Source organism: Coregonus clupeaformis, chromosome 20 (assembly GCF_020615455.1).
Source record: "Coregonus clupeaformis isolate EN_2021a chromosome 20, ASM2061545v1, whole genome shotgun sequence".
NCBI lineage: Eukaryota > Metazoa > Chordata > Actinopteri > Salmoniformes > Salmonidae > Coregonus > Coregonus clupeaformis.
In genome coordinates, this window is record NC_059211.1 from 51376011 (window position 1) to 51401512 (window position 25502).

Sequence of the window (25502 nt, forward strand, 5' to 3'; positions counted from 1 at the left end):
GTTATTTCTGCTACTATCTACTACTACTAATAAGGAATGCCACAAACAGAAAGCATGTAATTGTAAATGTTGATTTATGTCAAATATTTTATATAACATATAGCTATATTTTTGGGGAAAACAGGTGCACTGCAATTGGCAAACCATTTATAGGGCTTGCTAATTGCAGGCGCTTGTAACGCCAGGGTAGTTACGGAAACCCACTAATGCACACATGACTGTAAGTCGCTTTGGATAAAAGCGTCTGCTAAATGGCATATTATTATTATTGAACCAACAAACGAATTAAAAACAAATAATATTGACCCCCTTGTTCCAGTGTTCCTCCGCTTCAACGCGATGACGCTATTTTGTCGTCGTACTGCGCTCCTACACACGTTGTTTCGGCGGATTTGAAGTGAGAGGGGAGGACCCTAGCTGGCAACATTTCTAGCTAAGGATTTTATGTTGCTGGTTCTCGGCCGTCGGGTTTCGCTGTCATTCGTAAAACGAGTCATTCCCCACGATCCAGTTTTGTTCTCGAAGCCCATCTTGCACAACTTCAGAACTATCAAATTCGGAGTAATACACAGCAGCATCGTCTTCGCAAGCGCTACCAGACAAAATACAGACACCATGCCTGAAAGGAGGCCCTTCGTAAGGTTGCCCACTGACGTCTACCCCGTCAACTACGGGTTGTGCTTGAAGCCCGACCTCATCGACTTTACTTTCAATGGCAAGCTAGAGGCGATTGTGGAGGTAGGTGAAGTAATTGAACGATAATTTGTATCGTACTTGGTGCATGGCGGGGACTCCGTTATGTAATCTATCTAGCCTATTACAACGTTCGAATGGCTAACGGCAAAAATGCTAACTAGCTAGTCGTCTAACGTTAGCCAGCTAACTTGCCAGCTAGCTAACCCCTATCTAACGTTAGCTACTAGCACATTATAGTAGTGGCAAACAGCTAGCCTAGCTAACTTTAGCTAGGTTGAAAATATATATGTATTTAATGTAGAAAATAATATATTTGTATTAACACCTTAACTGGCCTGAATGGTTCTGTACCGAGTAGCTAACTAGCTAGCTACCTAGCTAGCTAGTTGAATTGTCATTAGCTAGTTAACTGCTAATGCTAGTTAGTTAGATAGCTAGGCACATTAACGTTAGCTCGCTGTCATGTTTTGCAAATCGTTCACTGGCTAGTAGAGTCACTACTACATACTTATCACTTGAAATTCATGCATATTATGGTCAATGCAAATATGTGGATTTAGTTTAAATGCTAACGTTAGTTGCCTGCCAGCGCACTCTACAGTTAGCAAGGTAGCACTAGCGCGCATGCTAACTGAGCTAATGTTTGCTAAATCATAGCTAGCAAATGTCTTCCTAGAGAAGACCTCCCAGCTTCCGCCTCTGTTAACCTATTTTACAAGCGTGTTGCTAGCAGACCATGAAATGACAAAACACTAGACATTCACAACACCCGTAATGCACTCAACAAGAACTGACTATTCACATGTATTTGTATAACATTCAGAACTGATCTTGTTTGATGATAATGCACGACACTTACACAAATGTAGTTGAATTTAGCTATATGTTTCCTAATGTCAGTGATTGGAAAAGTGGTGTACCACCTTGCATACTTCCCATTGCCTGTTGGTATGTTGATGTTGTAAACCAAATACTACATAGGGATGGGCATGAGTACTCAAACGGACGTCAAAGCTCGATCTTTAACCAGAGATTACTTTTATTTTCCCCAAATACTGTAAAACTATTTGGTGTGTGCTTTGTGGCTGCTCGAACAGGCAAGTTACATGTTGTAACTTGCTATGACTCTAATGTTCAATTTTTTACATTTGCATTTGCGGGGCACAACAAAAAAGAAACCAAGCCAAACATCAGTTTTTCTCCCGAAATTCCCTTTCCCGTCCATGTCTCATTCACTCAATTGCGTTCTGACCGCTCCCTACACACAGGCGTGCAGAGTGCGCATCACAAGCTCCCGTTAGCCCTACAGAAAGAGATACGATTTTATAGGCATTTAACTGATGCGATACACAAACTACATTCCTTGCCAAATAATGACAGTTCTATCGCAAATTATAAATGGACTGGTTGAAGTAGGAAAATGTGTTCCAACGACGAGCAGCCGCTTTGGAATAATTGTGTCCAGCCTATTTTCTACTTAAGCTACTTTGCGAACTGCTAGTGCCATTTAGAATTGGTTAGCCTAGGCTATAACCCCCCTAAACATAGACAGGTTCCACACTGAAAATATGCCATTGCACAAGGCTATGCCATTGCACAGCCATAGGCTTCTACAAGCAAGTGCCACTGCTGAGGTTTGTCAAAGTTGCGTCAATTCAAATCTGGTATTAGGAACAAAAGAGGTCAACACGACTTCTAAGATATACTAGTTATTTTAATTAATGCAAAAACCTTCAATGGTAAAGATGATGTTTCGTATATACGGGCTCTTTGAAATACCTCGCATGGCACTTCAGAGAACTAATCCATTGTTCTAGGTTCTTGCTCAAATACTCTGACAGAGAGTTTCCCACCTCTCTGCTGGCCAATCAGAGCAGAGACTTGAGCGTGGTTTAGACTTACTCAGCCTATCCGTTGGCGCACCGGCTGTTCCCCGCCTCTTCTGTTACCAGGCCATAGTGAGAAGAGCCAGCTCCCTTAGACACCATTCCTACGTCCAAGGAAGGTTCACAGATCACAAAGAACCAGTATATTCCAGTATCTGGAGACACAAATCCCTATCTCATCTTACCCCCCAAAACAGCTCTTCACATCAATCACAGCCTGCCAGGTGACACAACCTACACTAGCCCAGTCAAGAATGCATTCTTTCTAAGTTAGTCATCCCATCAATTATAAAAATTATAAATCTCTCACAGGTTACTGCCTTTTTAAGGATTGTGTTCCACAATATAATATAACCAGTTGATATTACGTTTCAGTAAATTAATCTTAAATGGCACTTTATTTTTTATTGACTGAATATATATACACTGAGTGTACAAAACATTAAGGACGCCTGCTCTTTCCATGACACAGACTGACCAGGTGAATCCAGGTGAAAGCTATGATCCATTATTGATGTCACTTGTTAAATCCACTTCAATCAGTGTAGCTGAAGTGGAGGAGACAGGTTAAATAAGGATTTTTAAGCCTTGAGACCATTGAGGTATGGATTGTGTATGTGTGCCATTCAGAGGGTGAATGGGCAAGAAATATTTAAGTGCCTTTTGAACAGGGTATAGTAGTAGGTGCCAGGCGCACCGGTTTGTGGGAAGCATTGGGGTCAACATGGGCCAGCATCCCTATGGTACACTTTTGACACCTTGTAGAGTCCATTTCCTGACAAATTGGGGCTGTTCTGAGGGCAAAGGGGGGGGGGTTAACTCAATATTAGGAAGGTGCTCTTAATGTTTTGTACACAGTGTGTATGGGGCAATTAGGATTTGTTATCTGTAATGGTTATGATCAATTAGGCATTGTTGCGATCTGTTGGCATATATATTTTCCCAGTGCGGCCTAAAAATATATTTTTTTCTCCCCACTCGAATATTGGAAAGAAAATCATGCAGGTACTGGAACAGTCAAAAAATGTCAAATGCCCATCCCTAATAATACACCACGTGTATTACAGACTTACTTGCTTCATTCGATTTAGTTTCTAATGGGTGTCATATTTGGTGCCAAATATGGTGCATATATTGCCCTCAGATGTTAGCATACAACATCTGCATCTCAGAACACAGGCTAGGAACACAAGTTATCATGGGGACATAACACTGGCTGTGTTTCAATGAGACTTAAAACGCCAGGCTAAACTATTTTAGTACAAGCATTGTCTAAATCTAAAAGATTACTGTATGGGTTATCTATGTGCCGCTGATCTATGTTTGGTAGTCTATCCATAGGGGGATGGCACATTGTTTACGTAGTTGGTAAACAGCATTTGCCAAGGAAATTAGGCTAGATGAAAAGATTAGGCTACTCTTTGCATTTAACTGACAAATACAGTTGTCAAGTAGGGCAATTTTAACTGCAATACATGGGCTATGTTTTCATTAGTCAAGTTAATGACAATGCCAGCCCATGATTTAAAAGTTGTCAGATAACTGCACAATAGCCTACGAGACACATAACGATGTGGCACTGCGCAATCACCTAGCGCGCTCTATAATTACATCCCTGCCTTCTCGGTTACAACCTCCCAGCTCTCTATTTGAGTATCAAAATAAACTACGGCAGCACCCAACCGTCAATAAATGGGACTAGCCTACTCTCGCAGAAAGCCGCATCTGAGTGTGCCACTGTGTTCCGCCCTCAATAAGTTGGACGGTGGACCGTCACATGAGCCGCTATCACATTGCGTTAAAGTCAGAAGCCCTATAGACTGTCTCTTTCTTTCCCTCTCTCCAAACCATCTTTCGCTCCCATTCTGCTCTCCCTCTCATTTTTTTCACAGTGATACTGAACCACTGTAGGTTTAGCCTGCTTGGCCTACAGTAAGTTGTTGTTTGATCCCTATCGCCACTATCTGACACAGTTCAGATTAGATTTACCCTTAATGGTGGATTTGCTTATGGCAGAAAAACCAAAAATATCCTAGTTTACAGGTATTATATCGAGGGAGTATTATCGTAGAGGGACTCTAGAATGACTGCCAAAATATATATTTTTTTACACAAATAAAAAATGTGGCATTCTTATGTCATCCCAGGGATTTATACAAGGGAATACTAATCCCAGATTTTACTTAGTAGTTGTGTTTCTGTCGTTTTTTTCTAGGTTAACCTGGCCACTAATCAGATTGTGATGAACTGTGCTGACATTGACATCATCACAGCATCCTTTGTACCAGAGGGAGGGGAAGGTGAGGGTGAGATTCTGTTGAAATTGTCTTTTCACATTTCTCTTAAATATAGACAAACAATTATATATTTTTATGATTCTAAGGATTTTTCACCTGATTAGACATGCTTTTTCAGGCTTGTTAGGCACATTTTGATATTAATTTCATTTGTATGTTATGGCAGCGAATATCAGCCTTGCATTTTGTCTTTCTCTTTAGAAATTAATGCTACAGGATTCAATTATCAAAATGAGGATGAGAAAGTAACTCTGTCATTCCCTAGTGCTCTACAGACAGGTAAGTCAAAGGACATTAACCAGAATGGCTACAGGGCTTTTTAGGTTTATATAATAAAACCTTAACTCTCTGCCATTCATTATTCTTCCTCTTGTTTGACACGATGCCATATCTTTTTGTTTGTAGTTGACAAAAAAACAAACCTCTTATTGTAGTAAAGGCTGAATAAACACACGTTGGTTTTTGCACCTGTTTCCCAGGATCCGGTACGTTGAAGATTGACTTTGTTGGGGAGCTTAATGACAAAATGAAAGGTTTCTACAGAAGTAAATATGCAACTCCTGCAGGAGAAATCCGCTATGCTGCTGTCACGCAGTTCGAGGTACAGTAACTAGACGCTCTTCTTGTCCTGCATCACTTCTGTTACCATAATGAGTACAGTTTCTCTCTGCAGCAGAGTTGATTGCTTAACCCATGTTGCAATAGTGTAAAAGGAATGTGACCACAATGTTTGAGGATTGCCACACCCAGGCTATAGGCTGAATGTTTTAGCAACCATTGTTGGAGATTCTTGATAATGCAACATTGTCATCTCTAATCTTTAGATTTTTTTGGGGGGGGAAACGACATGCCCAGCTGCTATATACACCCATGTTTTTTATTTTTAACTTTCACTAGAGGTCATTGGAGTAGCTTTATTATAAAGCAACCCTCTGACACCCTCCAGGATGTTTGCCTGACGGAGCATGCTGTGAAACATGTGTTGTCCGCTCTCTCGCCTAACCTCCCATGGTCTTCCCCCCTCTATTCTCTCCTCAGGCCACGGACGCTCGCCGGGCCTTCCCCTGTTGGGACGAGCCAGCTATCAAAGCCACCTTTGACATCTCTCTGATAGTTCCCAAGGACCGAGTAGCCTTGTCAAATATGGTACGTGTCACACTCTAACTCTTCCCCCTGGAGACGCCAGACCCCAAACAGCTTGAGTCACATTTCGCCACTCTGTTGTTTGCGCTCTGCTAACATTGGTTTATGTAACATAAGACGGTCTTGTTGGGTCACTGCATTTCCCCCCATCTAGCTACAAGGGTAAGTCTACTGGCATTCAAAAGGCAACTGAATTAGTATTTTTTCCCCAAGATGTCTGTCCTGCGGACTGTTAAAGGCTATGAACTCATTCTTAAAAAGCATTGCTGACACGGATATTACTTTCTGAGTACATTTTCTGTCCGTACTAATATGCCCTTGTCCTCATCGACACAGAATGTCATCGATCGAAAGCCATATCCAGAAGATGACAGCCTTTTGGAAGTGAAGTTCGCCACCACCCCCATCATGTCCACGTACCTTGTAGCTTTCGTCATCGGCGAATACGACTTTGTAGAAGGCCAATCGTCAGACGGCGTGACCGTACGTGTCTACACTCCTACCGGAAAGGCGGAACAAGGGAAATTTGCACTAGAGGTGAGTTGTTTTTTAACCCATTTTAACTTGGATACTGGTTAGACCAGTACTAAACACTAGTCGTGTATAACTATGACTGTTTATGAGAGCTGTCTCTAGAATAAAGGAGTTGAAAGGGATAGATGTACATGTTGATTAATGACTGTTGTGCTAGCAGCAACTATATAGTGGCACCAAGTGTAAAATCTAAATTATCTCGTTTTTTCTCTCCACTTTTCTCACAGGTTGCTGTAAAGACCTTACCTTTCTACAACGACTACTTCAATGTTCCTTACCCATTGCCTAAAATTGATCTAATAGCTATCGCTGACTTTGCTGCTGGTAAGTACAAGTCAAGTTACTGTATATCAATTATTATATTGTGATGGAAAAAGAAGAATGATATAGTCAAGATCTAACACGCTTGGTGCTGCCCCCTCCAGGTGCCATGGAAAACTGGGGCCTTGTAACCTACAGGTAAATCTAAAGTAACGTTGCTACATTTGCAACTAATGAGAGGATGCACAGTTAGCCTGCCAATCATGATGTTATTCCATACAAAGATGATTTGATTACGACTAGGGGGAAATTGATGTGATTTTATATGCAACTTATGTTTTTGTGTTAATTTACCACTAGGGGGAGTGTGAAGTGAATTGCTTTTTTGCGCTTGTTTTCTTCGAGTTGACCTTGCTGTTTGACCTCGTTTCCCAGGGAGACGGCGCTGCTGATTGACCCGAAGAACTCGTGCTCGTCCTCACGGCAGTGGGTGGCCCTGGTGGTGGGACACGAGCTGGCCCACCAGTGGTTCGGAAACCTGGTCACCATGGTAAACAACCACTGCACTCTTTACTGCTTATGTAGCAACAAAAAAGCACTGCTGGTCAATGACAGGAGGACATGGTCATAAGAAGATATTACATAATTGAAGATTTAAATTGAATTAAATTATATAAACAACATTCTTCAATTACATTGGGGTATACATTGTTGTCCTGAATTAGTTTTAGTCAGTATGATGCCTTGTAGGAATGGTGGACCCATCTGTGGCTTAACGAGGGCTTTGCATCATGGATCGAATACCTCTGTGTGGACCACTGTTTCCCTGACTACGACATCTGGACACAGTTTGTGTCTGCCGATTACACCCGCGCCCTGGACCTGGACGCGTTGGACAACAGTCATCCCATCGAGGTGTGTGTTGGCTTTAAATGAGTTAGATAATGGCACGTTTGTGCCTTATCCTGTATGTACTGGACCACCGTTTTTCAATGGATGTGAATGTATGTGAGGTATCTATCAGATGAAAGCAACCCTCGTACTGCGTTTGAAAGCATGAACTGACTGATCCCCTGGACTGCAGGTGAATGTGGGCCACCCGTCGGAGGTGGATGAAATCTTTGATGCCATATCCTACAGCAAAGGAGCGTCTGTGATCCGCATGCTGCACAACTACATAGGAGACGAGGTGAGGAGGAGCTGCCCAGGCACACTGCCATATTGTCCGCTAATTAGTCAAGCTCTATTTCATATACTAGTTAGAAGTACTAGAGCAAAAGGCTATTGCGTGAACAAGTGTCTCTGTTAACTATTTGCATCTCAGACGTTTTTCTTGATTTTCTGGCTTTCTTTGTAAACCAATTTGTTTCTCCCATCTCTAGGATTTTAGGAAAGGAATGCATTCCTATCTGTTGAAGTTCCAACATAAAAATGCAGCAACAGGTAACCCAGTCAAGTCTCCTATAATTTCTCATTAATTTATAATGAGACCCTGGCAGGCCCATGCCTGGTCCATTATAACAATATCATTATTTGAGCATTGTAATTGGTTGGTGACCACCTCTCTCCCCACCACCACCTTTCCCAGAGGACCTATGGGATTGTCTGGAACAGGCTAGCGGGAAACCCATTGCCCTGGTGATGAGTTCCTGGACTAAGCAGATGGGCTTCCCTATAATCGTAGTGGACCAGGAGCAGGTAAATAGACCAATGGAAATTGTCTTTGGACAATATGAATGTACTGTTTTATATCCTGTGAGAAGAGATCTCTTTATTGTGGATATAACTGTTTGTATATTAAATAATCAAATACATTTTATTTTTCTAGCAAGGGGATGACCGCATCCTCAAGATATCTCAGAAGAAATTCTGTGCCAGTGGACCACATAATGGTAAGATAATATTTTCCAATAACTCAACACAAAAAAGCCAAGTACAAATCGCTGGTTCACTACTTTTCACTTATTAGCTACATGAGAATGTGCTTAAGAAGACCAAGATCCTCCCCCTACTGTGCTCCATCTCATTGGGTCTTGCTTGTGTCAATCATCCCCCAGGTGAGGACTGCCCTAACTGGATGGTCCCCATCAGTATCTGTACGGGTGAGGACCCCGGCTGTACCAAGCTCAAGGTGCTGCTGGACAGCCCAGAGACCACCATCACGATCAACAACGTCAGCCCTGACCAGTGGGTCAAGGTGAGGACAACCAAATTCTACCTATTACATCTATCTAATATAGAATTGAGTTGAAAACCAAGCCCTGAGACCTTAAAATGCGTGGTCTCAGGGCTTGGTTGAAAAGCATGAACCAAGTTGAAGTTCCAACATATATAACCCTTATACAGAGTGGCATGTAGACTGTATGTTTAGGGAAATAGAAATCTGTCTAATAAAAGAGTAATGGATACAAAAATGCTTGACGAAGGTCTGCTTGCTTGGAGAATTATAAACGTCTGGGAATGGGCAGTGACATTTTAAGTCTGAGACTGTTTAGTATTTACTAACGGGTGGGAGATCATTGGGAGTTCAGTAAACCAATCACCTGACCAAAGGGGTCAACGAGAGGTTAAGCCAACCATGACCCTTGAAGGTCTTTGAAAGGGGTCAAAAGGTCACACAGATGGCTATTGAGAGTGGTCGCTGAGAGGCTAGAGGGTCAGGATTTGTGAATGGACTATAGAAATTGCTGTTCACTGAAAGGACATCATTAGTGATGTCATAGAAAGTTCAGGAAACTGAGAATCAATCAAAAATAACCACTTGCTTGAGTGGGATCATAACCTGGCTAGCCGCTATCTAGTTAGCAATGCTAAAGAAGCTCCACAAGGCCAGTGGTTCCAGTTGGTTGGTTGGTACTTGGCCATATCCACAAGGGGTACTTGAGAAGACTAATTTAGACCATAGGCTTACTGGTAAAATGCACGAGGGGGTACTTCAGGGGTACTCCGGGCAGTTGGTGGTACAGTAACCGAAAAAGGTTGGGAACCACTGCACATGGCTATGGTAGGGAGAGTGAAACTACTTATGTGTGTGCCATTCAGAACAGACAATTATCCATGTACTGAGATTATCAAAGGGTTAGAAAATATTTCTTCCTGTTTCCTTAAGGCTAAGCTGCACTTTTTATGGCTAGAATGGAAACATTATTTTGTTAATTTGTTGGGTGGGTCATTCAAGCATATAAGGGCTTTCTTCCACACTTGCTTGTTAGGCAGATTTATTTATGCTTTAGCCAACAAGTTTGGAACAGCAAATGGTTTGGCGTGACACCGACAAAGGAGTGGAAGAAAACAGATTGGCAACAAGGCTATAGTCTTTGGCTGCTGTTCAACTGTCCCCCCCCAATAGATCAACCCAGGAACAGTGGGCTTCTACAGGATCCAGTACAGCTCAGCCATGTTGGAGAGCCTGCTGCCTGGTATCAGAGACCTCACCCTGCTGCCTGTGGACCGTCTGGGCCTGCAGAACGACCTCTTCTCCCTGGTGAGACACACAGACTACTGTCAACACTACACCAACATGCCCTTTAGCTCGACGCTCAAGAATAAATTGGATATGTATGGTATTGGTGCTTGTATATTAAGTCAGTCATGGGCAGGGAAAGGGCCAGTTCCTGTAACACAATCATGTTCAGGGAATGGATTGAAAGTCACTTTGTTTTGGGGGGGTTTCTGCCACAAAAGCCTTACGTCCTTTCCCTTTCCATTTCCATTTTAGTCATTTAGCAGACGCTCTTATCCAGAGCGACTTACAGTTAGTGAGTGCATACATTATTATTATTTAATTTTTTTCACACTGGCCCTCCGTGGGAATCGAACCCACAACCCTGGCGTTGCAAACGCCATGCTCTACCAACTGAGCTACATCCCTTCCGGCCATTCCCTCCCCTACCCTGGATGACGCTGGGCCAATTGTGCGCCGCCCCATGGGTCTCCCGGTCGCGGCCGGCTACGACAGAGCCTGGATTCGAACCAGGATCTCTAGTGGCACAGCTAGCACTGCGCCATTCCATATAGCAAGGCCCAATCTGTCTAGCCGAGCACTACAGTGGCAAAGACACACAACCTTTAGTGTATAAACTGATCCTTTTTGAGGAAGCCCAGGGTCAAAGCTTCCCCTAAAATAAACTTTAACTGCTCAATGTTGTAAGTGTGGAATCCACACAGATACATGTAACTGCCAAAATAAAGGAAACCCCAACATAAAGTGTCTTAATAGGGCATTGGGCCACCACAAGCCAGAACAGCGTCAGTGCATCTTTTCATAGATTCTACAAGTTTCTTGAACTCTATTGGAGGAATGCGACACTGAAATTCCATCATTTTGTGTTTTGTTGAAGGTCGTGGAAAACACTGTCTCAGGCGCCGCTCCAGAATCTCCCATATGTGTGCAATTGGGTTGAGTTCTGGAGACAGACAGCCATGGCATATCGTTTACATCAGGGCTCCCCAACCCTGTTCCTGGAGAGCTACCCTCCTGTAGGTTTTCCCTCCAACCCCAGTTGTAACTAACCTGATTCATCGTATCAACCAGCTAATTATTAGAATCAGGTTGACTAGATTAGGGTTGGAGTGAACCTACAGGACTGTAGCTCTCCAGGAACAGGGTTGGACAGCCCTGGTTTACATAGTTTTCATACTCATCAAACCATTCAGTGACGACTCATTCCCTGTGGCTGGGGGCATTGTTATCCTATGGGGGCGTAGTTTGGTTGGTTGTTTAGCAACAAAACCGACTCGTGCGTAACAATGGGGCAAAACAGACCGGGTTGGTTTAGACTGACATGTAAACTATATTTAGTCTCCAAATGTTTATTGAAAACAAATAAATTTGCACAATGAAAACTTGCTGTGTCTCAAATACAGTTGTTGGTTAGATAGCTAGTGAATTTGTGCCATATTAGCATAGACATGACATCAGTCAAAACAAGATACAACTAGCTGAAACAAACCACCTACGATTTCCCACATGGCAGCTTCTTGTCATTGTTGCTAGCTATCTGACTGTTCAGAATCATAACAACGCACACCTTCCAGACACATATCATTTTCATGACGTTGTCAGCCAACCTGTCTGTAGACAAAATAATGGCCTACCCAGCATTTTTAGACATTACCCTAAGCATGATGGGATGTGAATTGCTTAATTAACCTTTACGGGATCGGTGTCCCGTTTATGGGATGGTTGAGCTAACGTGCACTATTGTGATTAGCATGACTGTTGTAAGTAACATCAAACTTTCTTGTTAATCATTCTTTCTTGTTAATCATTCTTGTTAATCTAACTGCTCTGTCCAATTTACAGTAGCTATTACAGTGACAAAATACCATGCTATTGTTTGAGGAGAGTGCACAACAACAAAAAACGTATCACGGCAACTGGTTGGATACATTCACATTTCTAACATTTTGGTAGGCTATTTTGATAGTTTGGGATTATCAGATTTAGGCTGTCCCCGACAAAAAAAAATATTGGTCAAACGAGAGTCGTCTGTTCTTTCGACCAATTGATTGGTCAAAAAAAAAAGAGTAAGTAATTTCTCATATGTTTTACTAAAATCAACTATATGTAGGTTACTGAGCTTGTCTGATGCTTTAAGCACTGTGATTAAAAATGAAGACACACAATTTACTTGAGGGAGCCAGAGATCAATATAGCCTGACCAGAAAAAACCTGTTCTTGTCCCCCCGCTGCCCACTGCTGCTGGCCTTCTCAGATTCTGCCATTATGCTCCTGAAGTTGCCGGTAATAGGCTACACCAGCAGTCAGCAACCTTATCCATTTAGAGTGCCAATTGATCTACCATTTCTACTGATCTCCGTGCCAGTTATGATTTTCATATGCACATTTTTGTTAAACCTTTTCATTTAATTTCTAATAAAGTATTTGTATCTCAATCAATGTCATGTGGTTAATCAAAATTCTATCTAAATGAAAAATATACAAATCTAAAAGTAACTTCTATTGCCATTGCCAATATGTAAAGAGAGCCTACATAAAGCCAAAAAATAAAAACATTGCAGCCTGCAGGTAGAAAATATCCTGATTTAAATAAAAAAAAAAAAAAATCCTATAAATCACATTGGCTACGCATGGCCTGTCTGCAAGGAACTTGAAACTTGGTCCAGCCTAAAGCTGGTGCTAGCGAACTTGCAACATTGTGTAAAATATTCTGGGCCCTCAGTTTCCTGCACCAGTGAGCACCTGGAAAGACACAGCTGTAGGCTATTTGCGCAAGGGATAAGAAGTAATAATAGTAATATTTTATGACGTTTCCACCGGATCTGAGTATTACATTCTTTCCCCTTTCATGCTGAAAAGGGAGAGAAGGGAGAGAACTGGAAATATTTTTCAAATGGGCTATGTTGAGGAATTATTGTCATTCTCAATGGATGTAAAAACAGATTTTGTTTACTTGCTGTTTTGAGGCGAAGAAATTACTTTGAGAAGCGCCACAGTGGTGTTGAGTTAAGACAATCAGAAATAGTATCAGATCCCCAAATGTGCACATTTATAGGCCTACATTTGCGCACAGGACAGGTAGCCTAGGCCTACTTCTATGCATAATCAGGTCCTTACTCAAGATTGACAGGAGCGCTTCAAACAAAAGACAATGAATAAATGGACAACTTGTAAATGGATTGAAATAAACCAAAACTTGTTTTTCACAAGTGTAGTCTAGGTTGTGCGCTCTGCAAACAACGTGTCAACTCCTACAATGAGAACAGTAAGACTGTAATAATAATAGTATATTGAATGCATTAAGAGAAATGACCGTAACCAAACAAACATTGTAGATGAGAAATTATGGGAATTACCAGTAAATGTACTACTGATACTGGTGTCCCATCCCCACGTCTTCCACAATGGATTAGTCCACTTAGAGGTGTGAATCAGACAGGTTTCTCGTGTGCCATAAATATATATATACAGTGGGGAGAACAAGTATTTGATACACTGCCGATTTTGCAGGTTTTCCTACTTACAAAGCATGTAGAGGTCTGTCATTTTTATCATAGGTACACTTCAACTGTGAGAGACGGAATCTAAAACAAAAATCCAGAAAATCACATTGTAAGATTTTTAAGTAATTAATTGCATGACATAAGTATTTGATACATCAGAAAAGCAGAACTTAATATTTGGTACAGAAACCTTTGTTTGCAATTACAGAGGTCATATGTTTCCTGTAGGTCTTGACCAGGTTTGCACACACTGCAGCAGGGATTTTGGCCCAATCCTCCATACAGACCTTCTCCAGATCCTTCAGGTTTCAGGGCTGTCACTGGGCAATACGGACTTTCAGCTCCCTCCAAAGATGTTCTATTGGGTTCAGGTCTGGAGACTGGCTAGGCCACTCCAGGACCTTGAGATGCTTCTTACGGAGCCACTCCTTAGTTGCCCTGGCTGTGTGTTTCGGGTCGTTGTCATGCTGGAAGACCAAGCCATGACCCATCTTCAATGCTCTTACTGATGTTTCCACCTCCATGCTTCACGGTTGGGATGGTGTTCTTGGGGTTGTACTCATCCTTCTTCTTCCTCCAAACACGGCGAGTGGAGTTTAGACCAAAAAGCTCTATTTTTGTCTCATCAGACCACATGACCTTCTCCCATTCCTCCTCTGGATCATCCAGATGGTCATTGGCAAACTTCAGACGGGCTTGGACATGCGCTGCAGGATTTTAATCCATGACGGCGTAGTGTGTTACTAATGGTTTTCTTTGAGACTGTGGTCCCAGCTCTCTTCAAGTCATTGACCAGGTCCTGCCGTGTAGTTCTGGGCTGATCCCTCACCTTCCTCATGATCATTGATGCCCCACGAGGTGAGATCTTGCATGGAGCCCCAGACCGAGGGTGATTGACCATCATCTTGAACTTCTTCCATTTTCTAATAATTGCGGCAACAGTTGTTGCCTTCTCACCAAGCTGCTTGCCTATTGTCCTGTAGCCCATCCCATCCTTATGCAGGTCTACAATTTTATCCCTGATGTCCTTACACAGCTCTCTGGTCTTGGCCATTGTGGAGAGGTTGGAGTCTGTTTGATTGAGTGTGTGGACAGGTGGCTTTTATACAGGTAACGAGTTCAAACAGGTGCAGTTAATACAGGTAATGAGTGGAGAACCAGAGGGCTTCTTAAAGAAAAACTAACAGGTCTGTGAAAGACGGAATTCTTACTGGTTGGTAGGTGATCAAATACTTATGTCATGCAATAAAATGCAAATTAATTACTTAAAAATCATACAATGTGATTTTCTGGTTTTTTGTTTTAGATTCCGCCTCTCACAGTTGAAGTGTACCTATGATAAAAATTACAGACCTCTACATGCTTTGTAAGTAGGAAAACCTGCAAAATCGGCAGTGTATCAAATACTTGTTCTCCCCACTGTGTGTGTGTGTGTGTATGTATATGTGTGTATATGTGTGTGTGTGTGTGTATATATATATATATATATATATATATATATATATGCGACTGATCGGTCGATCAACAGCCTATCGACCAAACAATCGACCAGTCGACTAAATGGGCTCAGCCCTAATAAGGTTCTATCTAAATTTTTGTCAAAATCTTGTTATTGACCTAGCCTTGTTTTGTTCAATGGTCTCTCTACCTATATAAATACCCCAATTCATCTTGATAAGTTCAAAATAATACAATATAAAAATTGCTGCCCCCATTCATACCAATGAAGGTTTGGAACTTTAAAGCCAATTATCTCAGAATCATCTTTTTGCAGATGGAACCTTATAGTCCCAAGCTCTCGATGACATAATTTTGACTGGTTGTAAGGAAATGGAAAGCTGTGAAAATGACCCAACATGTTTCTGATAAGATTTCAGTTCGGCTTGGATGTGTATTTTATGTGGTTGGAAATATGATCAGCTTTTATGATGCTGATAAAGATTGCACCTCTACAGACTGTCTCCTAACTGCACATTAGCATTCTCTCAAGATGCTGAAAGAAATAAATCATATTTCTCCACATATTTCAAAATGTACAATTGGTGTATAATTTTGCTGCAAGAAATGCTTAATTCTGCAGGAGTTAATATTAAGGCTATGTGAGAGGTTATAGACCTACAGTCAGTGTCCAGATTTCAATTTCCATTTAATCCATCTGAACAGTAGGCTAAAGTTCCCTTGACATGCCATAGGCCTATTTGAAATCCCCGTCTTGTGACTGTCGAATTTGTATAGCGCCTCACAATCATTACTCAACATAGCCGGCACTGCTATCATCCTCTTTTACCACTTCACCAAATCTTTCTGTTCCTCCCTTCTCTTTATTTTCAACTCTCCATTTTGCGGCTTTTCTCTTATTGAATTAAACTCCGACATTGTCCTTTTGTGTTATGGTCCTTTTTGCCTCAGTGGATCGACATTCACTTTTTCTGCCCGTTCCCAAAAGCATTTGGCGATTGGCGTGTAGGCTATTTGGCGCGAGTACAGTTTGGCCCTAAAGCTTATAGGCTTACGCACAAATGCCAGATAGCCTAAAAAGAATTAAAGAAAAACCTCAATGTAGCCTATACTGTAGATATATTAATTAAACATTAATGGATTTTTGAATTTGTTTTCTCTTTATTCAACCTGCCACCCACCTGCCCTTCATCTACACTATTTCATGAGCCTAAACCCGCCCTGCGGATAAAACTGCGGGGACTGCGGCTTATGAGTCAACCCGCACATCACTACTGTGTGGAAGCACCTGCTTTCAATATACTTTGTATCCCTCATTTACTCGTGTTTCCATTATTTTGGCAGTTACCTGTTATTGTTGTGTATTGTGTGGTCATGTGAACATAACTGTTATGGTTCAATAACGGTACTTCTCCTTTCTCCCTCTGTACCCATGAGTATTAAGCTCTTCGACTAAGATATGTCATGTGAATTGTTAAGCATTGATTCTTTGGCCTTTTTCTCACCAAAGCCTCTTATGAAGATGTTTACTGTAGACGTTAGATAAACAATGTGTAATCTAATCAACTTGTTTTCCTGCTTTATCCTATTCCTCAAAGTCTAAAAGCTTTATTGTCCCGTTCATTCGGTGCTCATTTACAAACACACTGTCGATAACATCACAATACTGTAAGTCTTACCAATTCTTCTCCTGCTCTTGCCTCTTCTATTCCCCCCCCATTCCTTCTCCTCTTGTTGCCTCTGTTCATCCTATTAATCATCTTCATCCTCCTCGTGTTCCTCAGTCGCGCGCCGGCATGATCAGCACGGTGGAGGTGCTGAAGCTGATGGAGGCCTTCGTCAACGAGCCCAACTACACGGTGTGGAGTGACCTGAGCTGCAACCTGGGCGTGCTCTCCTCCCTGCTCTCCCACACAGACTTCCACGAGGAGATCCAGGAGTTCATCCGGGACCTGTTCACCCCCATCGGCCTCAAGCTGGGCTGGGAATGCAAGCAGGTCGAAGGTGAGCCCCCTGGGGCTGGTGGTAAGAGCTAAAAACTGAGCTGCCAAGTCATTCCGAGTCGATCCTCAGCCTTTAGCCCCAAGGCACTTGATGAAGCTCTGATTGGGTTGGATAAGTGTAAGAGATATGGTAATGAGTCTACGTTGCACTCTTGATAGGCTTGGTGGAATTTCATTTCTGCTATATTGCTTACACCTATACGATCCTTTCAGATCTGCTCAAGTGCCTAGGGGTTAGGGGCTGTCGGTTTGGAATTAGGCAAGTGTTTTGTGTAGTAGGGGTATCATCCCAGAGCTGGTGATGTATGGATTCACTGGCTCCTGGATTGCCTAGCAGTAGATGAATGTGGTCCTTTTGGATGAAGTTCATTGTGTCAAAGCTTTTGTGTGTTTTGTGTTTGAGACTGACTGGTGCTTTTTTTATTTCCCCTCCTGCCCCCCTCTTCTACTTCTCTCCCTCTCTCCTCTCCTCCCTCTCTCCTCTCCCCCCTCTCTCAGGTCACCTGGATGCCCTGCTGAGGGGCCTGGTTCTGGGGAAGCTGGGGAAGGCGGGACACAAGCCCACGTTGGAGGAGGCCCGGCGGAGATTCAAAGACCATGTGGAAGGCAAGCAGATCCTCTCTGCAGACCTCAGGAGCCCAGTAAGCTGTTCTGCCCCCCCGCCACACACACACACACTTATTCATAGAGAAACACATGTATTCTTAACATGTACTTACATAAACAAAGGCCCCATTCCAAACCAACCTTTGCCCTCTAACCCTAGGCTCTTGATGACTTTCCGTCATGAATGTTAAAAATGTTGATTGGTCAGCAATTTGATAATGTCTCCATCTAGCCTTCTGGTTGGTTAGGTGACGCTTCTTCAGTATGGCTTTCACCTGTACATTCATTTCAATCAATTGAGGTCAACATTTCAACAATGGTCCTGTAATCATGTTATTGATCCCACTTTCAAACAGTGACTCCTTTTGTAGATAATTTCTGAGAGCTAATGATAGTCCTACATTATTGAGTACAATCATGACTGGAAGTAGATGCCGTTTATGATGAGACAGACATAAAATGATTGTAAAATCAAGTGATGAAACCATATTGAATGCCCATGCTAATGGTCTTTGTTTCTCTCTAGGTGTACTTAACAGTGCTGAAGCATGGAGACAGTGCCACGTTGGACACAATGCTGAAGGTAAGTCACACCAGCTAATGGTGCATTCACTAGTGCACACCGTAGCAAAATGTTTTGCAACGAAAACAAGCATTTCTTATTGGATAAATTCAGATTAGTCCCTCCCTGTTTCGGCCCATTTGCTTTCGTTTTGTTCCTAGTGAATACACCCCAGCCAGGCCAGCTGGTTGGCGATCCGTCTCAATAAGCATAAGTCATATATTGTAAACATGAATGATTTCTATTACATTTCCTCAGTCAGATGAACAAGATTACCAGCTCGCTCCATGTCCTCGACTCTTGTCCGAGCCTCACCGATAATCTGTGACGGATAAAGCTTTAATCACAGTCAACTGATGAGAACTGATATCATTATTTGATTTCGTCCCATAAATGTCACACCAAAGGTAAAATCTGAATGTATTTTTCTCTCACATTATCTCTCTCTATCCCTCCCCTCCAGCTTCACAAGCAGGCTGACATGCAGGAGGAGAGGAACCGCATAGAGAGAGTGCTGGGAGCCATCTCTGCCCCCGACCTCATCCAGAAAGTCCTCACTTTTGCCCTCTCGGTACGTACACACAACCATTCTTGCCCTGGCAACTGGAGTGTGTTGCTTGCTCCTGCTATTTTATCAGGAGGATATAAAAGACAAAACAAAAATCCCTAGAAATGTGTATTTACACTAACCTTGTGTTTTGGTCTTGCTTTTATGTTATTCTTTCTTGAAAATAGCCGGTGCAACTTTTAACACTGGTGTTAACTAGTTTTGTAAATGTAGCCCTAATAGTTGTTTTGGTCATAGGAGTTTAACTATAGGATGAGCATGATGAATCCAACCCCTCTGTCTCCCCTACCCAGGAGGACGTGCGTCCCCAGGACACGGTGTCAGTAATCGGGGGCGTGGCCGGAAGCAGTAAGCATGGAAGGAAAGCCGCCTGGAAGTTCGTCAAAGACAACTGGGAGGAGCTTCACAACCGCTACCAGGGCGGCTTCCTCATATCACGGCTCATCAAGGTAAAGGCTCCGCCCACTAACATACAGTAATTGTACACACTCTCCTATTAAGCAGTTTTCCTCCGAAGCATTGTTCATTATTTAAGCTCCTCAGAGGGCACTGTATATATTATAAGAGGAATGTATTTTGGAAGACTGGTAGTTTTTGCATTTGGCCCAATGACCTAAGCCAACTCATTTGTATATTCACCCCTCTTCACAGCTCTCTGTGGATGGATTCGCCATTGACAAAATGGCTGCTGAAGTGAAGGTGAGCATCATATTGGTTTATGCCTTTTTAATATTGTGTTGTCTCGATCAATAAAACTGTTAAACGTTAACTAAAATAAGTATAGGTAACTTCTCAGTCGTTCTAATTCTAAACGCGGCCATCTTGTGTCTTCCAGAGTTTCTTCGAGAGCCACCACGCGCCAGCGGCCGAGCGCACGGTGCAGCAGTGCTGCGAGAACATTCTCCTGAATGCCGCCTGGCTCAAGCGCGACGCTGACGACATTCACCAGTATCTACTGAAGCGCAAAGCTCCCCCGGTCTGAACAACCCAATCCCCCTCCAGACCCCCCCTTTTCCACCCCTTCCAGCGCGGACCTCCCAGCATCATAGCTGCCTCGGCCCCCCTTCGCAGTCCATAGACGGAGAGCGAGCATACTCAAAGCAGGCTGAATTTCTCTAGAAGAAAAAATACAAACGACGACGACGTCAACAAACAAGCCAAGAATTTAACCAAGCGTTGAAAAAGAAAAGAGACTATTATACATAAATAACAAAACAAATTCATTTCAGTCTGACAAGGAATGTAGTTACCCCCATTCTGCCCATCGGAAGATGATACATGAGTTAGGTTACTGGGGTTTAACACCCCCAGATATGATTAGTGAAATGGCTATCCCAGGGTGCGTCCCAAATGACACCCTATGCTCTATATTAGTGCACTATTTCTGACCTGAGCCAAATGGGCCCTGGTCAAAATTAGTGCACTTTTATAGGGCATAGGTTGCCATTTGAGATGTACCCAAAGATGCACACCAAGTCTGAGTGCATGCACACACACTATCACACTCCCGTACAGTTACGACATGCAAAACATAAACACCCGCATACACACAACCTTGCATCGTAGTTTGAAAACTGTGAATTTTTATTTTTCTCATCACCTGCTCCTACTCTATGGAGAAAAAAAAAAGCATGAATTATATGATATATCCTGTTGCTGTTTTTGTTTACTTTGTTTGTTTTCTGTACAAACAAATTATTTTCTTTTTCTTTTTTTCTGCCATCGGCATTTCGCAGTTGCTGGTTTTTACCCAACAGGCGTTATGATTGGGTAAGAGCACAGCTGGGCAGAATGGGGTTGATATAGCGTGTGATGTTTTGTTGGCGGTAGTTAAATGAACTCATGGCACTGATCTCCATCTCTAATAACGGTTAGGACAAAAGGCGAGCAGCGCTAGCATGGTACTACATGTATACTGTATAATGCGAGCATTCTTGCAAAGACGTTCCACAAATCTGAATAGCGATGTTCATCGTTACCCTATCTGCCCCTCTCTTCCCCCTCCATCCATCGTCCTACTCTGGCATTTGATACATACCATCCCCACATCAACCCCCCCCTCCCCTGTTCAGTCGCCTGTATTCTCAGCCCTCTGTAGAGTTACACAATGATGTATAGTATGGCAAACGACAAACATGCATATTTAAATTGTTTCTTCATCTGCCACATTATATACAAAATGACATCTTGTTTTCAAAAACCTGTTTTTATAAGATATAGATGCAGTGATTTATTTTAATGTTGAGGAAAAACGTTCATTTATTCTAAACAATTAGTAAAACAACGCTACTTGGGCCTTTAGTGCAGTTAACACCTGGAAACTCTAGTGTAAAAACTTAATGATGTATGTACTGGCTCAGTTTGAACTTTGAAATGATAGGATTTACTTAACACTGTTATTGAACTCCGAAGCCTTAAATTGGTAAAGTGGTTTGCAATAATTATTACACTGAAGTGGGTGATATTCCACTTCAAAGTCAAAATATTGTTTCTAACATGACAGATCTACACATAGACTTGTTGAACAAGTATATCTATCTATATAGAATTTGATGTGGCTTTGAAAACATTTACCGGAGAAGATCATCAAAATAATTGTCACTCTTTCCCTGGAACATTTGTTGTGCTTTTGTTTAAAAATACAGTTGGTGTTCATTAAAGTAAAAAAAAGACTTAAAAACAATGTGAAATTAGTACAGTTGATTTTATGATTGAGGTGTGAGTGTGCATGCCTGGAAACCAGTTTGATATGTAATTGAACAATTCTTAATCCAATTTAATACACTTGTATATGATCCTAATAAGCAAAAACATTATCATAAATAGATTACAAATGGTTCTAGTAAAAACTGCAATAGAAATGAACGGTGTACATAATTAAAGTTGATCCTAAATGAGAATAAAGAAAATGGGCATGATGTAGATGGTGGGAAGAAAAATCAGTCTATACGTTTTGTTTCACAAGGTGTCTGTAAACTTGCGGTGGTGGATTTTGATATGTCTTGAGATTTACATGCTGTTATATTTTCATTGCAGTATTACGCTGCAGTCCAACGCTTTGTGGTAGTGGTTGGATAAAGTGACTCCGTTTTTCGTAATCTGATTTATCAAACTTCGTTTTGAATGTCCCATTGCTTCCGATAAAAAAAATTATAACGTTATTGGCAGGACGACTGTGACGCTAGTGTTGCCAAAGCAGAAATTAAGATGCAGTACAATAAAGTTACGTGGTAATATCATTCACTATGAGAGATTGTCTTTCACCTTGGTTTACAGTACCTTGATCTGATGATGCATTGATATGCTGATGAGTCTTCGATTCCAGTAAAAATATTTGACCCCTTTCTATAATCCTATGCACAGTGCTTGGGAACTAATACCAGAAACCTGATCTTGTTGGCTGGAAATAGCAGGGTTGTTGTCGGGATTGGGAACCGCTGTTCTAAATGCACTTCATGCATTGATCAAAACATTGATGTAATGTGTTAACATATTCTACAAAGTAATAATGCTGACGTCATTCGACCAATGTGTAGCCACAATTTTTTTTGGGGGGGGAGATATCTCTTTGGAGGCTCCTAAAATGGGGTTTGGGGGTTCAGCGCTCCTTTAGCTACTACATTACTGCTGTGTGAAGCTTACAACCATCAAGTCTCTGAGGGGTGTGAATTTGACAATAAATAGATCAGGTTACTGTAAATAACTTAGAACTGGTTAGGATCACATTGTCTATTTATATATTTCCCATATCAAATGTACATTTGTAGGATGATGTGATTAATATAGGCCCAGTGTTCCTTGGTTGTTTTTGTTCAGTTATGAATGTGCTACTTTCCCTGTACTATAGGCGGCGCCAGTGGATGTTTAAGTGTGAGAGAGCCCGGAAAACGGAAGAAGTGAATTTTACACTGACTGGTTCGTTAGTTACTGTCAAAACAATAACCATTACTAAATCTGCTCGGAACAATGTACAGGTGAGTAGCTAATGTTCTCGGGCCACAAACCTGCTAAATATTGTGATAATAGTAAGTGTTGCTTCTCGTCGCCCCGGAAAGTTGTTTGTGCTAGACCTCTAGCTAGCTATGTAATTTAGCGTAGCCTGGCTGTTAGCAAGCGAGCCAGCTTGCTAGCATGAACTCTGGCAACAGTAGCTTGCTCCTTGCATGGCTGATTCAATGTAGCTATGTTGTTCATATCAAGAATAATCTATTTGCATATGTATTGTTAAAGAAATTTATTTTGCATATAGTTAACTAGCCACCAGTACAATACTCTTAGTTTCGCTATCTAGCCAAATTGTCAACATGGCCACGCGCTGTCAAACGTTGGCCAAAGCCAGGCAAAGCAAACAATTGCTTTAGGACTATATTCTGCGTTAGCGCATAACTGAGTTTAGCTTTATAATCTATTTTGTTAATGGGATTAGCCAGCGATTTAAACGGACATGTGCCTGTGAGCGGTTAGCCAGCAGTCAGTGCAAGGCAGACAGACAGGGTGGGCGTAACGCCTTTACAGGTGGGCTACTCAAGAAGTAACTGCTAAACATGTGTAGTATAGTACAAGGTTGCAGAGGTCACACAATGCTAATCTTTAGAAGAAGCTAGCTTGCTGCTGTATTTATAGAGCAGAGATCGTGCAGGGCTTGTAGCCAGTACAGTGCTCTACAGGCAGGTGTCCGTTTTCTAAACATCCTTTAAAAGTCAACTGGCAGTCTGACACTATGTCCTGGCCGAAGACCTATTGCCCACTTGGGGATTTGCCCTGTACAAGCTTTAACAGGCTTATACTGTACTGTAGGTAATGAATTTGTTTCTGTGTTGCCCTTCAGGTTATCAACAGATGGTAGAAGGTGGGTGTTGTCCAGTCGGTGACTCTGACCATCCATCTCCACTATGGTGCTGTGCAGCAGCCTGCTGGCTGTGGCATTCCTCCTGTCTCAGGCAGGGGGGGTTCCTGCACTCTTTGGAAGAGGACGCCCTTCCTAAGGAGTGGGTGCTGCTCCATGTGGTGCAGGGCCACATCGGGGCAGGCAACTACAGCTACCTGCGGCTCAACCACGACGGCAAGATCATCCTGCACATGCGCAGCCTCAAGGGGGACGCAGACTTGTACGTCTCGGACAAAACTCTGCGGCCCAGCTTCGACACCTACAAGCTGCAGTCGGCCACCTGCGGCCAGGACGTGGTCGTAGTGCCTGGGGACTTTGTGAGGCCCGTGGGGATTGGCATTTACGGCCACCCGTCGTACCAGGAGAGCGAGTTTGAGGTGAGGGTGTTTTACGATCAGACTTCCCTCCAGGACCCGTTCGATAAAAGGTCGTACCCCTCGGAGGAGGACCGGGGGAAGCAGAGCTACTCCCCAGCTCCAGAGGACGACTTCCAGGAAGAGGAGTCCATCTTCTGGACTATTTTCATTGGTATTCTGAAGATTATACTTGAAATTTTGTTCTAAGAAATGTGTGCTGCTGCTCGCTGTCATGTGCATTTAGAATGAGGACACTTGTGGTCTAGTCGAGCTGAGCGCATGATGTCTTAATTTATCTGGGCCCGGTTTCCCAAAAGCATCTTAAGGCTAAGTTCATCTTAGAACCATAGGACTTTTGGGAAACCGGGCCCTGGCATTGGTGATCTGAACATTGGGCTGAAATTAACCTAAGGGGAAGAAGAGGAAAATCAAAGGGAATATATTTTTTTTTCGTAAATCGATTGATTATCTTTTGATTAATGACAAAGGCAATGCCAATGTTGCTTGTCAATCAACCTCTTGGCTGAGGCTTACCTCTGTGAAAAAATATTGAATCAAACCACTAGTGTTTGCATATCTACATCAATTATGCCATCTGATTAAATGACTGGGTTATGGTGCTGACCACTGCTCTCCAAGCAAATACCATGGCCTAACAAACAATTGAAGTTTAATCTGATTGGTAGTGCCTCACTGGACAGACTCATAGCACTTCTTCATGGAACTCGTGCAATGAGCCTGTTCACTTGAGGTCGTTTAGAGTTTAGCCAACCTGGGCCCGGTTTCCTGATAGCAATGGAACTTAGGCTTACAAGTGTTTTAACAATGTATCTTTCCTACAGCGGCCAAAGATGTAACATTTAAGTGATAATGCCAGAGCAACCAGTGTTTGGAGGATATATTGGCACGGACGTCTCGGGCCGGCAAACCGTGCCAATATATCCTCCAAACACCGGCTTCGAGGGCACTTTTATACAATGGGTTACCAACATAAACAAATAATGATTGACATATTTTCATAAACATTTTGAATTTATTCAGACTATTTCATCCTTCCACGAGATCTAGTCCCGACACAAATCTAAGGTTGCTACCCAAGCCGGCTGGTTATTCGTTCTATCGGTTCGGTTGCCAGAGACGCGACCCAGTCGTTCACTCTTTTAGTTTGTTCTAAATGTTCCATTGCCATACTGGCTGGCAACGTTCTTATCCCTTGCTTGCTAGCCAACAATGGCTAACTTAGTCACGTCAAACAGTGCAGCCAGAATAACAGCAAAG

The 25502-nt window shown here is 42.4% G+C and overlaps 2 protein-coding genes across 5 annotated transcripts; both read left to right on the top strand.

Moving 5' to 3' along the window:
- Nucleotides 1-341: 341 nt before the first annotated feature.
- Nucleotides 342-21663, top strand: npepps (aminopeptidase puromycin sensitive). Of its 4 annotated transcripts, none has more exons than XM_041840450.2 (23): nt 342-738; nt 4798-4888; nt 5081-5158; nt 5359-5480; nt 5918-6025; nt 6359-6559; nt 6784-6880; nt 6982-7015; nt 7253-7367; nt 7568-7732; nt 7902-8006; nt 8200-8260; nt 8406-8515; nt 8646-8709; nt 8875-9014; nt 10167-10301; nt 17026-17245; nt 17743-17885; nt 18377-18433; nt 18876-18983; nt 19274-19429; nt 19632-19679; nt 19816-21663. In XM_041840450.2, the coding sequence occupies exons 1-23, from the start codon at nt 445-447 to the stop codon at nt 19960-19962; spliced, it is 2799 nt and encodes a 932-aa protein (XP_041696384.2). In that variant the 5' UTR covers nt 342-444; the 3' UTR covers nt 19963-21663. The 4 variants fall into 4 exon arrangements, with proteins under 4 accessions (XP_041696384.2, XP_041696386.2, XP_041696382.2 ...); XM_041840452.2 differs by having other exon boundaries at nt 4798-4882; XM_041840448.2 differs by having other exon boundaries at nt 343-738; nt 17026-17266.
- A 1171-nt stretch (nt 21664-22834) lies between these two features.
- Nucleotides 22835-25149, top strand: c20h6orf120 (chromosome 20 C6orf120 homolog). The gene is given in 3 exon segments (XM_041840375.2): nt 22835-22954; nt 23809-23923; nt 23925-25149. Coding segments are annotated over 2 exon segments (558 nt in total). The 5' UTR covers nt 22835-22954; nt 23809-23872; the 3' UTR covers nt 24432-25149.
- The last annotated feature ends 353 nt before the right edge of the window (nt 25150-25502 follow it).